The sequence below is a fragment of the Podarcis liolepis genome (assembly GCF_965112155.1).
Source record: "Podarcis liolepis genome assembly, chromosome: 5".
Lineage (NCBI taxonomy): Eukaryota > Metazoa > Chordata > Lepidosauria > Squamata > Lacertidae > Podarcis > Podarcis liolepis.
Window position 1 is genome coordinate 101,957,550 of NC_139556.1, and position 16,129 is coordinate 101,973,678.

The 16,129-nt window shown below is 47.2% G+C and overlaps 1 protein-coding gene across 4 annotated transcripts in view; it reads left to right on the top strand.

The window, feature by feature from the left end:
• The window catches only part of TP63 (tumor protein p63), a gene marked incomplete at its 3' end in the record, with an annotated part of 94,500 nt that overhangs the window by 53,163 nt on the left and 25,208 nt on the right, over positions 1-16,129 (top strand). For all 4 annotated transcript variants that reach the window (XM_083504207.1, XM_083504209.1, XM_083504208.1 and 1 more), the window contains exons 3-5: positions 12,153-12,339; positions 13,482-13,597; positions 15,179-15,288. In XM_083504207.1, the coding sequence (XP_083360333.1) occupies positions 12,153-12,339; positions 13,482-13,597; positions 15,179-15,288 (413 nt within the window). The remainder of the gene's footprint in view (positions 1-12,152; positions 12,340-13,481; positions 13,598-15,178; positions 15,289-16,129) is intronic.

The following is a 16,129-nucleotide window of genomic DNA, read 5'->3' on the forward strand; positions in this document are numbered from 1 at the left end:
TTCCCCTGGCCTTTCTGTGTGCCAGGAAGCTTTTTTGGGGGTGGAGTGTTTTCCCAGGTGAGACTTGTCTGAAATAGTGCAGTGGGGAGGACGGGTGTACCCCTACCCCTGCTGTTTGTTAGAACGGAGCCCAAATTTTAGATACTTGGCAGTGTGCACTACTGCTCCTGTGGCAGGGAGTTCCTCAGCCCAAGGACAGCAAGAACAACATGTTGCTTGCCCTCCCCAACTACCTGTCAGACAACGTCAGGAGGCAAGCATATTATGAAAGTATTTGTTGTAGTTTAGTCATTTAGTCATGTCCGACTCTTCGTGACCCCCTGGACCAGAGCATGCCAGGCCCTCCTGTCTTCCACTGCCTCCCGCAGTTTGGTCAAACTCATGCTGGTAGCTTCGAGAACACTGTCCCACCATCTCGTCCTCTGTCATCCCCTTCTCCTTGTGCCCTCCATGTTTCCCAACATCAGGGTCTTTTCCAGGGAGTCTTCTCTTCTCAAGAGGTGGCCAAAGGATTGGAGCCTCAGCTTAACGACCTCCATTCTTCGGCGATCAGCCTTCTTGATGGTCCAGCTCTCACTTTCATACATCACTACCGGGAAAACCATGGCTTTAACTATACGGACCTTTGTTGGCATTATGAGAGTATAGTCATTTCTATCTCCTGCAGTTTTCATGCAAATAACAACCATTTTGCAACTGGGTTGGTAGCTAGAAAATGTGATATCAAAGAGGGTTTTATGAAACCACGTCCGTTATAGTATCATAGAATCGTAAAGTTGGAATGCAGGGAACACAACTAAAGAATCCCAGGCTGGTGGCCACCTGACCTCTGCTTAAATGTGATGTGCTGGTTTATTCCATGCGAAGAAGATTTTTAATTTTGCAAAAAGGAGGATTTGAATATAATAATAATTATACTTTGTTCTGCTGCCTTAAAGGAGCCTGTGCGACGTGAAGGAGGAATCTCCCTTGTTATTCCTGTGTGCAGAAAACAGCTTTGCTCTTGCACTTGGTGCAGAAAGGCAAAACTCACCCCTTCCTGCTCTGCAGTTTTTGCTCTGACGATCGCGGTTTGGTTTATATAAATGTGTGTGTGCGTCCAGTGGGTTGCATCTGTCGGCTGCTGCAGATTATTCATTCAGGTTTTATCCCACCCTTCCTCCCACGGGAGCTCAGGGCAGGCATACATCATCAACATCCATAAAACATCTTAATTAAAAACCTCAAAACAGATAAAACACCTTTCTGGGCTGCCGTTTCGAGTGCTAAATGCCTGAGTGAATGCAGACGTCTTCACATTGCGTCTGAATTCTCGTATGTTTTAAATCACAGCTGTTAAAAAAAAAATCCAGTGAAATTTTTTTGATTTATATTTCTTGCAAACCACTTTGAGGTTTTCTTCTGCAATGAAGCAGGAGGCTGGTTTCGTGAAGCAGATGAATAAAATAATTATGACAACTTACGGATTGGGTGCAGTTCGCCAGCGAAGAGTCTCCACAAACTGGGAGCCACCACAGAGAAGTCCTTGCTGATGCATAAACCAAGGGAACTCCCTGCCACAGGAAGCAATGATGGCGACCAACTTGGATGGCATTGAAAGAGGATTAGACAACTGCATGGAAGAGATGGCACTGATGACTACTAGTTACTGTGGCTCTGCTCTGCCGTCACAGTCACAGTGCTTCTGAATCCCAGTTGCTGGAAACCACAGGAAGCAAGAGATGATCTTGTGTTCGAATTCTGCTTGCTGGTTTCCCACAGGCATCTAGTTGGCCACTGTGAGAACAGGATGCTGGACTAGACTGAACAGTAGCCAGATCCCATAGTAATAATAATAATAATAATAATAATAATAATAATAATAATAATATTTATACCCCCCCCTCATCTGGCTGGGTTCCCCGGGCACTCTAGGTGGCTTCCAACAAAATATTAAAAATACATTAAAACATCAGACATTAAAAATTTCCCTAAACAGGGCTGCCTTCAGATCTTCTAAAAGTCAGATAGTTGTTTATTGCCTTGACATCTGCTGGGAGGGCGTTCTACAGGGTGGGTGCCACCACCGAGAAGGCCCTCTGCCTGGTTCCCTGTAACTTCACTTCTCACAGGGAGGGAACCGCCAGAAGGCTCTCAGAGCTGGACCTCAGTGTCCGGGCCGGACGATGGGGGTGGAGACGCTCCTTCCGATATAATGGACCGAGGCTGTTTAGGGCTTTCAAGGTCAGCACCAACACTTTGAATTGTGCTCGGAAACATACTAGGAGCCAGTGTAGGTCTTTCAAGACCGGTGTTATATGGTCTTCCTGGCCGCCCCCAGTCACCAGTCTAGCTGCCGCATTCTGGATTAGTTGTAGTTTCCGAGTCACCTTCAAAGGTAGCCCCACATAGAGCGCATTGCAGTAGTCCAAGTGGGAGATAACCAGAGCATGCGCCACTCTGGCGAGACAACAGGGCTCTTAGTAGGTGCTAATGAAAGGAAATTGCCAGGAAAATGGTGGAGGGGGGCATTTTTTGTCTATTTCCCCAATGCCTTCTATGCCTCCCTGAAATCTTCAAAGAGTTGGGGTGGATTGGATGGGGCCTGAAGGGTTGGCTGGTTTCTTTTAGCTAAAAATTGCACACACACCTCCTCCAATCTACCACCAGATTCATCAGCAGACAGATACCACCCATTGTGTATCAATTCTCTCCTTAAAGAGGTTGATCGTTCTGCAGTGTTTTAAAAACACCGAGACCCACCTTGTTTGTTTTTCATTTTAAAAAGTTTCTGTTTTTGTTTCCAGGGCAATTTAAAAAAAGAAAAACGTAAGAATGCAGGTTAAAAGCACATCAGCATAAAAACACAAAAACAAACAGAAAAATCATCCATAAAAGCCCTGTGAAGAAGAAATAAATAATAATAATAATAATAATAATAATAATAATAATAATAATAATAATAATAATTCTCAGAGCTTACTTAAAAACTAGGGAGAATGGATTCAGATTCCCATGCTATTCACAATTGTGAGGCTACCCCAAGAAAGAACCTGCCTTGTGTCTTCTCCTACCCCATATTTTTAGACATCCATGTTTGGTTTTTTTGTGTGTGTTTGTTGGGTTTTTCACCACACCACATTTCCACAACAACCTGCGAAAATTTGCCAGACTTTGAGTGCCTACCGCCCCTGATTTGCACACTTTTGCAAGGGATTTTCACTACCACAATCCATTTTTGAACGCTGCCACCAATAAATGCATTTTTATGTACACCCTCCAGTAATATACACATTTTTGGTCATGTTATTTGGCATCTCAGAATTTGGAGAGGTGTGGATTTCGAAGGATAGCTCCACTTCAGACCACATATTCTTTCCAGGATGTGCAAATGAGATAGGTTTACATAAAATTCCTCCCCTGCCAGATCCCAATCTCTACGACTGAGTGTAATTTCTGATGTGTTAGGGCCAATTCATCCCAACTCTCCAAGTCTGATTCTCACCAATTTGTGTTTTGTCAGAGAGAGAGAGAGAGAGGAAGGAAGGAAGGAAGGAAGGAAGGAAGGAAGGGGGGCTGAATGGCTGTGCTCTGCCTCCTGAGTTGGAGGAAGCAAAGCTTCTGAATCCCAGGTGCTGGAAACTATGGGAGGAGAGAGTTGGCTTGAGTTCGAATCCTGCTTGCAGGTTTCCCATTGGGACATCTGGTTGGCCAATGAGAGAACAGGATGCTGGACTAGATGGACCATGGGCCTGATCCAGCAGGCTCTCCTTACGTTCTGATGCTTCTACCCTGCTCCCCCCAGCCCCTTGCTTTTCCAGGTGATGGCTGCTGAAAAGCATAATCCTTTTTTTGTATATATATAAAAAATGAAAATTATTCCAGCAGCTGTAATAGGGCTGCCATACAGCTGGAATTTCCCAGATGCATCTGGGAAGCTCAACAACTCCCCCCCCCCCCCAAAAAAAAAGCTCAACACCTTTTGTTCACTTTTTTGAAATATGGCAACCCTAGCTGTAACCTAAGAATGGCAGAAACAAAGATCACCCGTGTCAAAGCAATGATTCTTCAGTATCAACTTCATTGGACTGGTCATGTTGATTATCATCTTCCAAAGCAACTACTCTATTCCCAACTTAAAAATGGAAAGCGTAATGCTGGTGATCAACAAAAGAGTTTGAAAGACTGTCTCAAGGCAAATCTTAAAATTAATGTAGTATAAACGCTGACAACTGGGAAACGCTGGCCTGCGAGCGCTCCAACTGGAGAACAGCCTTTACCAATGGTGTCATGGACTTTGAAGACGCTCAAACTCAGGACGCAAGGGAGAAACGTGCTAAGAGGAAGGCGCGCTTGGCAAATCCAAACTGTGATCAACTCCCACCCGGAAACCAATGTCCCCACTGTGGATCCAGAATTGGCCTCCACAGTCACTTATGGCCTCCACAGTCACTTATGGACTCACTTTTAAAACCGTGTTTATGGAAGACAATCTTACTTGGCTAGGGGGGATCGCCAGAGGAGAAGAAGAACCTCTGAATGTGCTGCCAAGTATTTTCAGGTGAAAGTGGAAGTTGGAGGAGGTGGTGCAGAAGGAGCCAGCCTGCTCTCTTCTCCCAAATTCATGCCTGGAGGCTACTTTTCTTCATCCGGCCTGGCTGCCTCCCTCGCCACCCCTCCCTGGCCAGTTTACCAAAGCAGCCCAGCTTTTCATGTTCTGGGAGTGTGTCCCGTCCCCCCCGGAAGGGCACAGCCAGCTGCCTCCTGAGTCCGGCCCGGCATTGTGCGTAGCCCCCCCCCCCTTACCCAGAGGGAACAAAGGGAACCAGTGTGACAGTTCCTTGCCTCTGCCCCTTGTGGTTTTTGCAGCGTCAACGCTCTCCCTTCCCCAACTTCCACCGCGGAGATCTTTCTCTCCCCTCTGCGCCTCCCCTTTCTGCGGTTCACACCGGCTCAGGTACACGGGGAGGGGGTGGCGACATGCCTGGTGTCAACATCTCCTGTGGGCGCGGCAGGGGGAGGAATGCGCCGCTCCCAGCTCTCGCTCCGGCAATTAATCCCCGCAACTGACAGGTGGCAACAGGCGGCCCTTGGCTGGGGTGCTCCGTCGCGGCCAGCAAGGAAGGGTGCTCGGAGCTTGTGGTCTCCGGGGGTTCCTTGGAACGAGGAGCCCTCTGGAAAGGGAGAAGGGGGCGAGAGGAAGCGGGCTGCGGATTACGCAGCGCATTGTGGAACTCCGGGACTCACCTCTCCAGGACGCAGCTATGGCCAACATCCTTTGTTGTTTAGTCGTTTAGTCGTGTCCGCCTCTTCATGACCCCCTGGACCAGAGCACGCCAGGCCCTCCTGTCTTCCACTGCCTCCCGCAGTTTGGTCAAACTCGTGCTGGTAGCTTCGAGAACACTGTCCCACCATCTCGTCCTCTGTCGTCCCCTTCTCCTTGTGCCCTCCATCTTTCCCAACATCAGGGTCTTTTCCAGGGAGTCTTCTCTTCTCATGAGGTGGCCAAAGTCTTGGAGCCTCAGCTTCAGGATCTGTCCTTCCAGTGAGCACTCAGGGCTGATTTCCTTCAGAATGGATTGGTTGGATCTTCTTGCAGTCCATGGCACTCTCAAGAGTCTACTCCAGCACCAGAATTCAAAAGCATCAATTTTTCTGCGATCAGCATTCTTTATGGTCCAGCTCTCACTTCCATACATCACTACTTGGAAAATCATAGCTTGAACTATAAAGGGGGATTAGGATCATGGAGGGTGAGGCTATCGATGGGTTCTAGGCATCTGGCTAGCTAATGGTCGCCTCGCCCCAAAAAGGACATTGCAGAGTTTGAAAAAGTTCAGAAAAGGGCAGCCAGGATGATCCAAGGGATGGAGTGAATCTCCTATGAGGAGAGGTTGAGGTTGAAACATTTGGGAATTTTACTTTAGAAAAAAAGGCAAAGTGGCATGATAGAGGTTTATAAAATTATTTATGGCAGGGTGAAACTGGATTTTGGAATTCCCCTCCCCTCACATCTTTCTCCTAACACTAGAAGGGATGAATGGAGCAGAATTCTAGGAGATTTCAGGCAGGTGAAAGGAAGTCCTTCCTCAAGCAGCACATAGCTGAGCGATGGAACAGAGAAATAAAATAACTAAGATAACTGGAGGATTAAGTGCAGATCACCAGCGAAGGGTCTCCATAAACAGGGAGCCACCACAGAGGAGTCCCTGCACAGATCAGTGGAACTCCCTCCCATAGGAGGCAATGATGTGCCACCAACCTAGGTGGCTATAAAAGGGTATTGGGTGGCCACTAGCCAGGGTGGCTATTGCTCTGACTCTGCAGCGATGCTTATGAAGTCCAGTTGCTGGAAGCTGCAGGAGGAGACAGGGCTCCAAGCCTGGTTCATGCTTGTTGGCTTCCCTTTGGGACCCCTGGTTGGCCCCCATGAGAACAGGATGCTGGAGTAGAAGGGCCCCTGGCCTGATCTTACATTATGCTTTGGGGGGGCTTCCTAAGCACACTTCCATAAACCAAAAGCATCTGTTGTGTCTTTGCATGGGAAACCTTCCATGTTTGGTCTGGCCTGGAAGAGTCTTCGGCTTGGAAATGGCCCCATGGCCTTTTCACAGCAAGGGGGCTTTTAACTGCAGCTCAGTTAGTCGGAGTTCACCAGACCGGGGGGGCCCTTTCCGTGATAAGGGCTCTCTCACCTCGTTCACCAATGTTCCCACTATTCTTTTTTTTAAAAAACAACAACTTTATATTGCGTTTTATAAACAAGAATAATGTTATACAAATAAGTGTGCCATGTTTTCTCATGTCGTTTGTATATCACAAAAATAGCATAATAAATGTGGAGTAAAATCCACAACATATGATTCATTATTAGTGGTCAATGGATAAATTCTTGGCTCATGAATTGGTTTAAATAATTCTAAGTTAAGCCTGCTTTATTGTGTATGGTTCTATTTTTGAGCGCACCACTGAGGAACTTGATCTAGGGATCCCACTTTTCAAAGTCTGATAGTCACTTGCATCCCTCTTGCCTCTTAGTGCCCCCCTGGGGAATTCCAGGCCCCCAACCCCCACTCTAGACCTCTGGATTGCCTGCAGTGGAAAACTGGGCTTGGACCAGAGGCTCTACAAACCCCTCCATGTTTCCGGCCAATGAGAACTGAAGACGCTGCTGTGAAATATCCGAAATGAATCCTAAAATCCTAGAATGGTAGAGTTGGAAGGGACCCTCGAGGGTCATGTAGTCCAACCCCCTGAAATTCAGGAATCTCAACTAATGCATCCATGACAGAGGGCCATCCAAGCTCTGCTTAAATATCTCCAAGGAAGGAGAGTAGACGGTCCTTAAGTTTCTTCACGGGCACAGGAATCTGCAAGATTCAAGGAGGCGGTGTGTTTGTGCATTTGTGTGTCTCTCTGTGTGGTTCTTCCCGTGCTCCACATTTGTGCACGGCCGACGGAAACTCCCCCTGCGAGGTGAGCTCGGGTGATTCCCGTTGCAAAAACCAAGACCCCTTTCCTTCCCGGTGCCCCTTTTTCACTCCCAGCGCTTTGCGTTCCGCTGGCAGGCTTCTCCTTTGTTAAGAGTGAAATAGACACTCCCAAATAATGGCTGTACGTGTGGGTCTTTGAAAACCTTTGTCAACACTCCTTCAGGAGAAGGGTGGGTGGAAGGAACGGAGGGGGGGGGAGCGTCGTGCCGAGAAACCAGGCAGGTGTTGGGCGATGGTGGGGCGTGCGCGTGGGGCGTGCGCAGAGAAAGACTGGATTACCCGCCCGGGTGCCAGCAGTATGTAACACAGCCTGCTGCCATGGGCAGGTGGCGAGGGCAGGGAGGCAGGCATTGGAATGCTCTCCCCCCCCCCCCTGTTCCTTGCAAGTCGTATTCTTAGGTAAAAACGGGCCAGTGTGTTTGGTATCCTCAGAAATCCCCTCTGTGCAGCGCATTTGGGCACAAAGAACAGCAAAAGGGCTGAGATTTCTATTTCATTTTGAAGCATCCCAGGATGTTTAGCCCATGCTGGGTCTTCTTGGTGCCGTTTGTTCCTTGTGGCAACATTTCTTTGCAGCCTCGTCTCTGGCCATTTTGGTGAGACCTCGTGCCCCTAAGGCATTGAAGCCTGAAGTTGTCAGAAACCCCAGATCCTTCGCATGCCAAGCTTTTTTTGGGCCCTTCCTGAAGACGATCCATACCACCGTGGGAGGCCACAAATGGTGGACAGAAGCCCCGTAAAATGTCGCTTGTGGAGTAAAATGGCAGGCTGCTCAAGTAAGCGAGCCAAGCTGTAATCTCAAGGGAGAGAAACAGTCTCCAGGGAGAGGACTAGCTGCCCTGGAGTACAGCTCCTTCTTGCTCTCTGTTGCTAAAAACAGACAGAAATCAACCATTAAAAAACCAATTAAACCTTGATAGAGTTAAAACTATATACAAGTGCAAAATCCGTTTAAAATATACCCATGATTCAAATGAAAACAGCAGAGCACCAGCCCTTTAACCAAACGCGGACAATTCTTGTTTTAACAATAAAGTCTTCACCTGTCGGTTATGGTAAGATCCTGCAAGCTAGCCCAGTGGCTTGGGAGAATGAATTGCAATAAAATAAAATATGATCTTGGCCTGTTGCACAGAACAAGGATCAACTTCTTCGTTATCCTGATCGGCTTGCCTGTCTCTGGTTGACTTCCTGTGCTCCTGCGACATCTCCACTTAAAAGGATCTCGAGATAGTTGGGTCTGGCTGGGAGATACCTCGGAGCTCAGACCGGGGAGAGCAGCTGCCAGTCAGAGTAAGCAGAACAAGGATAAATGGAGAAACGCTCTGGCCCAGTTCAAAGTACCCACCTGGCCACAACAATGGACAGGGCGATGGAGCCCCTTGATCTCATCCTTTTTGGCTTTCTTTCTGTTCTCATGGGTGAAACTAGCAGCGATGTGGGGGAATCTGTGCTTACCATCTCCCATGATATATATATATTTTTAAAGTCGATAGGGAAACAGATAGGATTGCGAGGGGGGCAGTGTGGGAAGGGGTTTAGTCCTGTATCTCAACACCACTTATTTATTGATGTTAAATTCCTCACTCTCCAGCTTCTGAGGTCCATGTAGGGAGAAGCAGAAAGGGATCACACAGACACCTGAAGTAGGGCCATTTCTGAAAATGGCCAGGAGAAAAAGCTTTAAATCCCTTGGCCTATTACTGTGGTCCCAGAACAGTCCCCCTCCTCCCCTTTCAATTTCTCTTTTCTTAAACTCGCCAAAGATCCTAATCTTGAATCTTTTGTATCGAGACCAGGTTGGCATGATGTGTTTAGCAGAGAAACAAAACAAAACAAAACCCGTCTGCTTTCGCTCTGCCCAGTTCCTTAAAACTTCAGTCTTGTGCCTTATTAACAGTATTCATTTTAATTAAGAGAGCTTTCCAATGAGAGATTTCTGGGAATACCTTTTATTTTATTTTAAAGACAAATCCCCCCCCCGCCTCCAACAATTTGCTTTGAGTGTTGCAATAATCTGGTTTTCTTTCCTCTCCTTTTCCTTCTTCTTCTTTTTCAAACAATATATTGCCTCGCTTGGCACGCTCCCGTTTCCGCAGGCTGTGTAAATCCTTTGTGTGCGTAATCCTTAGCCTGCGGGCACGAGAAAGAGAAGCGATTGCACAATCCGACATTGTCGCGTTCGAAAGAGGGCTTTAAACCACCAGCTATTCGCAGCAGCGCCTTCCACTGCGATGACCTAAATCCTTTGGGCAGCGATGTGAGAAGGGGTGGGGTGGAGCAGAGAGGAGAGCCGGAGTTCGTGCTTGAAAATAATTGGCCAGTTCTTCGAATTCCCCCCCCAGATTCATGTTTTCTCACCTGAGCAACCTGTAACAGAATAAAATCCCTCCCACCCGCCTCCTTGAATATCCATCGCTAATCCCCTCCATTGCCACACTGCCACCCACCTGCCTAACCAACCACCCTTGCCAGGAGCCTATTATCCGGACAGGATGCAAAGGGCGAGTTTTGCTGCAGTTTAACGTGTGCGTTCCTGTCGGCCCTTTGTTTGCGCACTTGGGCCCGTGCCTGGGAGCACGCAGCCTTTCACGGGACACTCTGAAAGCAAACAGCTTGCTGCGCACTCTTCCCGCCAGCCCCGTGGAAAGGCATCAATAGCTGGGACGGGAGGAAATGCCAGTAGTTTTCTGTGGTTGCCGCAGCCAGGGGGTTTCCATGCCGCGTGGAAGCAACAGACAAGCTCCTGCAGCCTTCCAGGCACTTATAATAAATAATAATACATTTGGATTTATACCCCGCCCTTCCCGGTTCAAAAACCGGGCTCAAGGTGGCTAACAACAAATTTAAAACACTTAATTGTAAAAGCAGCATAAAATACAGTATGAAAACATGAATAACAATAAAATTCAAAGTTCAGAAATCAATTTAGGGGAAATCCATCTAATAAATATTAGATCATCACCAGGGCTAGCTGGCTGAATTAGTCCTAAAGGTAAAGGGACCCCTGACCATTAGGTCCAGTCGTGGCCGACTCTGGGGTTGCAGCGCTCATCTCGCTTTACTGGCTGAGGGAGCCGTAGTACAGCTTCCGGGTCCTGTGGCCAGCATGACTAAGCCGCCTCTGGCGAACCAGAGCAGCGCACGGAAACACCGTTTACCTTCCTGCCAGAGTGGTACCTATTTATCTACTTGCACTTTGACGTGCTTTCGAACTGCTAGGTTGGCAGGAGCAGGGACCGAGCAACGGGAGCTCACCCCATTGTGGGGATTCGAACTGCCGACCTTCTGATTGGCAAGTCCTAGGCTCTGTGGTTTAACCCACAGCACCATCCTTCAAATTAGTCCTACTTGGGACTGAAAGACTTGGCATCTTTTGCACACTGGGGTGGAGTCACAGAATCGCAGCGCTGGAAGGGACCCCAAGAGTCATCCAGTCCAACCCCCTGCAATGCAGGAATAACAGCTGAAGAGTCCATGGCAGGTGGCCCTCCAACCTCTACTTAAGAACCTCCAAGGAATTAGAGTCCACCACCTCCCAAGGTAGAGCGTTCCACTGCCAAACAGCTCTTGAGAGCCAGTGTGGTGTAGTGGTTAAGAGCTAGTGGACTCGTAATCTGGGGAACCGGGTTCGCTTCCCCGCTCCTCCACATGCAGCTGCTGGGTGACCTTGGGCCAGTCACACTACTCTGAAGTCTCTCAGCCCCACTCACCTCACAGAGTGTTTGTTGTGGAGGAGGAAGGGAAAGGAGATTGTTAGCCGCTTTGAGACTCCTGAAGGGGAGTGAAAGGCGGGATATCAAATCCAAACTCCTCCTCCTCCTCCTCTTCTTCTTCTTCTTCTTCTTCTTCTTCTTCTTCTTCTTCTTACTGTCAGAAAGTTCTTCCTGATGTTTAGTTGGAATCTCCTGTCTTGTGACTTGAATCCCTTGCTTCTGGTCCTGCCCTCTGGAGCAAGAGAAAACAAGCTTGTTCCCTCTTCCATGGGACAGACCATATTTTATATTAAGTGTGTGTTGACTGCCTTGGTGCCCATGTATTGCGAAGAGACCTCAGCAGGATTGGTGCAGCCCAGAGGGACTGTGGCTCATGACTTCGCTTTAATTTAATTCCATACAATGTATACATTTCTTGACTGTCAAGCAAACAAACAAACTCAAGCCTCAAAGTGGTTTGACAAAAAAAGATTTGAAAATAACAATAAGAGAAAATAACAACAATAATTTAAAACTTTTGAAAAGTTAGAAGAACAACAAGAATTAACTCACGTTAACTTTCTAAGCATCTGGGCTTGCTTGCCTACGTTTTGCTGTTGTTTTTCATTACTATACCACTCTCTATATTTTTTTAAGGAAAAAGCTCTCAGAGCAGTTAAGACATTAAATGAAACATTGCTGAAGAAAGTCAAATATAAAGCATCCGTTCAAAGCAACTTAATTAACAGGAATCTAAAATAATATCTTAAAGATTTAAAAATAAAACATTACAAAGTCAGCTACACATAACACAACACTTTTAGCAGCTGCCGAAGGACTGCAGGGAAGGCCCCTGCCTGTTGTCAATAGGCAGGGAGTTCCAGAGTTCCGTTGCTGCCAAAAGATAGTGTTCTTACCATGCAAAACGGGTCTTCCTAGGCTGCTCTCCTGACTTTGCCTCCCTTCCCTCTTGTCCCCCCATCAGTACTCCACCGAACTGAAGAAGTTGTACTGCCAGATCGCCAAGACGTGTCCCATTCAGATCAAGGTGATGACTCCCCCTCCCCAGGGCGCCGTCATCCGTGCAATGCCCGTCTACAAGAAAGCGGAGCACGTCACCGAGGTAGTCAAGCGCTGCCCCAACCACGAGCTCAGCCGGGAATTCAACGAAGGTGAGTTGAGCACCTCCAGATCTTGGAAAACGGCTCTCGTATCTCCTCTCCTCTAAGCTAAGCATCCCAAATTCCTCATAAGTCTTGGTTTCCATGTCTCAGTCACCCTCCTCTTCACACCTCCCAGGTTGCCAGTATCCTTATCATATTGTATAGATTTGGGGGCGACCCCCTGCCAAACCCTAGAAATAATAAATGGTAGGATTTTAATTTTTTTTAAATGAATTTTATTTATTTGTTAACATTCTTATATTACATTGGTAAATGTCATATTACATTACAGAATTTACTATAATATAATTTCCAACATGTATACAAAAATTATATACAAATTTCATATACCTAGAAAGAAAATGAAACAAAAAGAAAGAAAGAACAAAGAACAAATTTTAATTATTTGGAGTATTGAAGAGAAGATTGGGGGTCAGTGGAAAAGTACAGGCTAAGATTCCTTTCCAAGCCAGGGCCTCACCTGGGATAGAGACATTAGTAAGACAAAATGGATTGATGGCACATCTGAGAGTCTAGGCAGACAGAGGTTGCCATGGTGATGGGGTGTGGGTTTGAAGTGACAAGAAAAGAGAGTTTTTAGCAGGGTGTTCTGGGAAGAAGAAGAAGGGGAGAGGAAAGACTGGGATCCATCTTGGGCAGGCTGGCTGAAGGCTGGCTAGGAGAGATGCCTTTGGACTCCCTGACTGCACTGCTGTAAGAGACAAGCCCCTCTTGAAATGGCCAGGCTGGACTCCCTCCATGAAGACTGAAGGTGTAAATAGGCTAATAAACCATATTTCCTAAAGCTACGACAGCCTCCACTGTGCCTCCATTTTCCAGAGGAACCACAGACCTGGTGGACTCTCGTCATCCCTTGGCAGAGAGAGGGGCAGGCACCCCATTTATGTAACAATCTGAAGCATAGCTATAGAGTGGCCAGTTGACAGCAGCGAGCACAACACAGGTCCATTTCAGTCACTGTCGCTTGGGAAGCTCTTCAAAGTGGAGTTGAGGTACGCCAATAGGTGCAGGGATTTTACAGCAAGACATGAGCCCTGGACTGTGGAAGTTCGCTTGCTTTCTTCGGGTTATCTCTCTCCAAAACGCTGGTTCTTTTGCTGACCTTGTTCCTTTCCTGTACGCTTTTGCAGGTCAAATAGCTCCTCCCAGCCACCTGATCAGAGTGGAAGGGAACAGCCATGCTCAGTATGTGGAAGACCCCATCACTGGCAGGCAGAGTGTCCTGGTCCCATATGAGCCACCGCAGGTGAGTTGGGTGGGAATGTTCAGGGAGGCAGGAGAGGATATATTGCGCTAGCAAGTTCTATAACTTAGCAGAGTTTTACATTCCCCTTTTAAACGCACAGCAGGTAGCTGGTTGCAGGCTTGTGTAAGCCTCTCACTGGTTCCTAGTAGGTTCCCTTACTTCCCTCTTAAAAGAATAAACATGCCACAATCTTGTTTAGAGTATATAAAAGTAGTTTAGTCACATTCTGTTCACAGTTGGATCCCAGAAGGCAGAACTTAGTTACAAATATGTACATATGGATCTACCCCATATGGGGGGGTTAATCCCAGTAACTGCAGACTGGCAGTCACTGTAGTTCACATGACGAAAGGAAGATGGAAAAGAAGGGGAGGAGGGCTGCGTGCCTTGTGCTTTTGTTACCCGCAGAGGTAAGCTCACACCCCACTCTAGTCACATGCAAGAGGAAGTATGTCCCAGTCCAGGAGGAAACAGGAAGTTCCACCTGCATGTCCACTCTAGGAAAACAAGGAATGTTGTACTTGACTGCTACTTATGTATCACATCCCACAAGTTGGGAGGCTGGGGTGTTCTAAACAGGACTGTTGTTTCATCCTTTCAGATGCAACAGAATAAGCCCATTCACACATTGCACTAAACCATTGTTAATGTTTCACTGCTGCCCCTTGTTCTTTCCTTTCAGCAAGTGGAAGCAACCAGCCTCTGCACATGCTAGCAAGTGCTATGGCATTTATCTGTTTCATAAAATCTATTCACTGCTTGACTGTAAGAAACAAAGTAAAGGAACCTCAAAGTGGTCTACAGAAAAGAGAAAACAATGCAATAGTCAATGAGAAAAAGTAATAATCTAAGACCCTTGGAAAGTTAAAATGCTTTAGTTGAGATTCCTGCATTGCAGGGGGGTGGACTGATGAGCCTTGGGAGTCCCTATACAATTCTAGGGACACGGGTGGTGTTGTGGTCTAAACCACTGAGCCTCTTGGGCTTGCCGATGGGATGGTTAGCAGTTCGAATCCCCGTGACGGGGTGAGCTCCCGTTGCTCGGTCCCTGTTCCTGCCAACCTAGCAGTTCGAAAGCACACCAGTGTGAGTAGATAAATAGGTACCACTGCAGAGGGAAGGTAAACGGCATTTCCATGAGCTCTGGCTTCCATCACGGTGTCCCGTTGCGCCAGAAGCGGTTTAGTTCTGCTGGCCACATGACCCGGAAAGCTGTCTGTGGACAAATGCCGGCTCCCTTGGCCTGAAAGCGAGATGAGCGCCACAACCCCATAGTTGCCTTTGGTTGGACTTAACCTTCCAGGGGTCCTTTACCTTTTACCTTACCAGTACAATTCTGTGATCAATAAACTAAAAACAGATTAAAACTTGTGACAACTTTTGAAGCATCTGAGTGCTGAAAGGGTAGAAGAGGAGGCACTTGCCTGATCTCAATAGGCAGGGAGTTCCAAGGTGTAGCCACTGCAACACTAAGAAGACCTGGAAAACGCTGCCTTCAGCAAACAGCCTTCAGCAAACCGATCACTTCCTGCGTGACTCAGAGCTGACTCAGAATAACTCCCCCTTTTTTCTTCTGTCCAGGTCGGCACAGAATTCACCACCGTCTTGTACAATTTCATGTGCAACAGCAGTTGCGTCGGGGGCATGAACAGGCGTCCGATTCTTATCATCGTGACACTTGAAACCAGAGAGTAAGTAGAAATAGCAGGAGCTCGGAGTGGCAAGCAATGGCCTGCCTCTGGCTTGGAAGCCACTGCAACTTGATGGGAGATCAAAAAATGAGTCCCAAGCAAAAAACACACACACCTTGATCCAGAAGCAGAAGGGGCTTTTGCTTTCATTGCGCACAAACACAGCAATTCCCAATTCACAAACAGGGGCGTGTAGTCATACAATCATAGGATAGTAGAGAATCGTGCCCGGAGGTCCTGCCCCATAACTGCTGCCAAATATTGCAGGTTCCACCAGTGCAGGGTTGATTATTTAATTTCTATACCCCTTACTATATTAGCCATTTCACTAAGAGGTATGCAAAAAAGATATTAAACTAGATATTACAAAAATACAGTTACATATAAAAAGATTGCATGAATACAAAGCTACTAACTTATGGGGGGTGGTCCAAGGCTGGGATTGCTCTGTTGGCAGAGCATGAGACTCATAATCTTAGGGTTGTGGGTTCGAGTCCTGTGTTGGGCAAAAGATTCCTGCATTGCAGGGGGGTTGGGCTGGATGGCCCTCGTGATTCCTTCCAACTCTACAATTCCATGATTATATGATAATATATAAAAGTCAGTTTCAGTTAGTAAGACTCCAGAATGTGGACTAGGCACTTGGATTGGTCCAAGCACACAGGCTGGCATCTTAAAGAGGAGCCATGCACACAGATGCATTCATGTGCTGGTGTTCGGGGCAGACTCAAACCGTAGGCAAGGTTTAAAGCTCGTGGAGGGCATTGGTTGGGTCCAGTGGTTTGCGAATGCGGAGCTTGGCTCCCAGATTCTTGTTCTTATTCTTTTTTCATTTGTACCC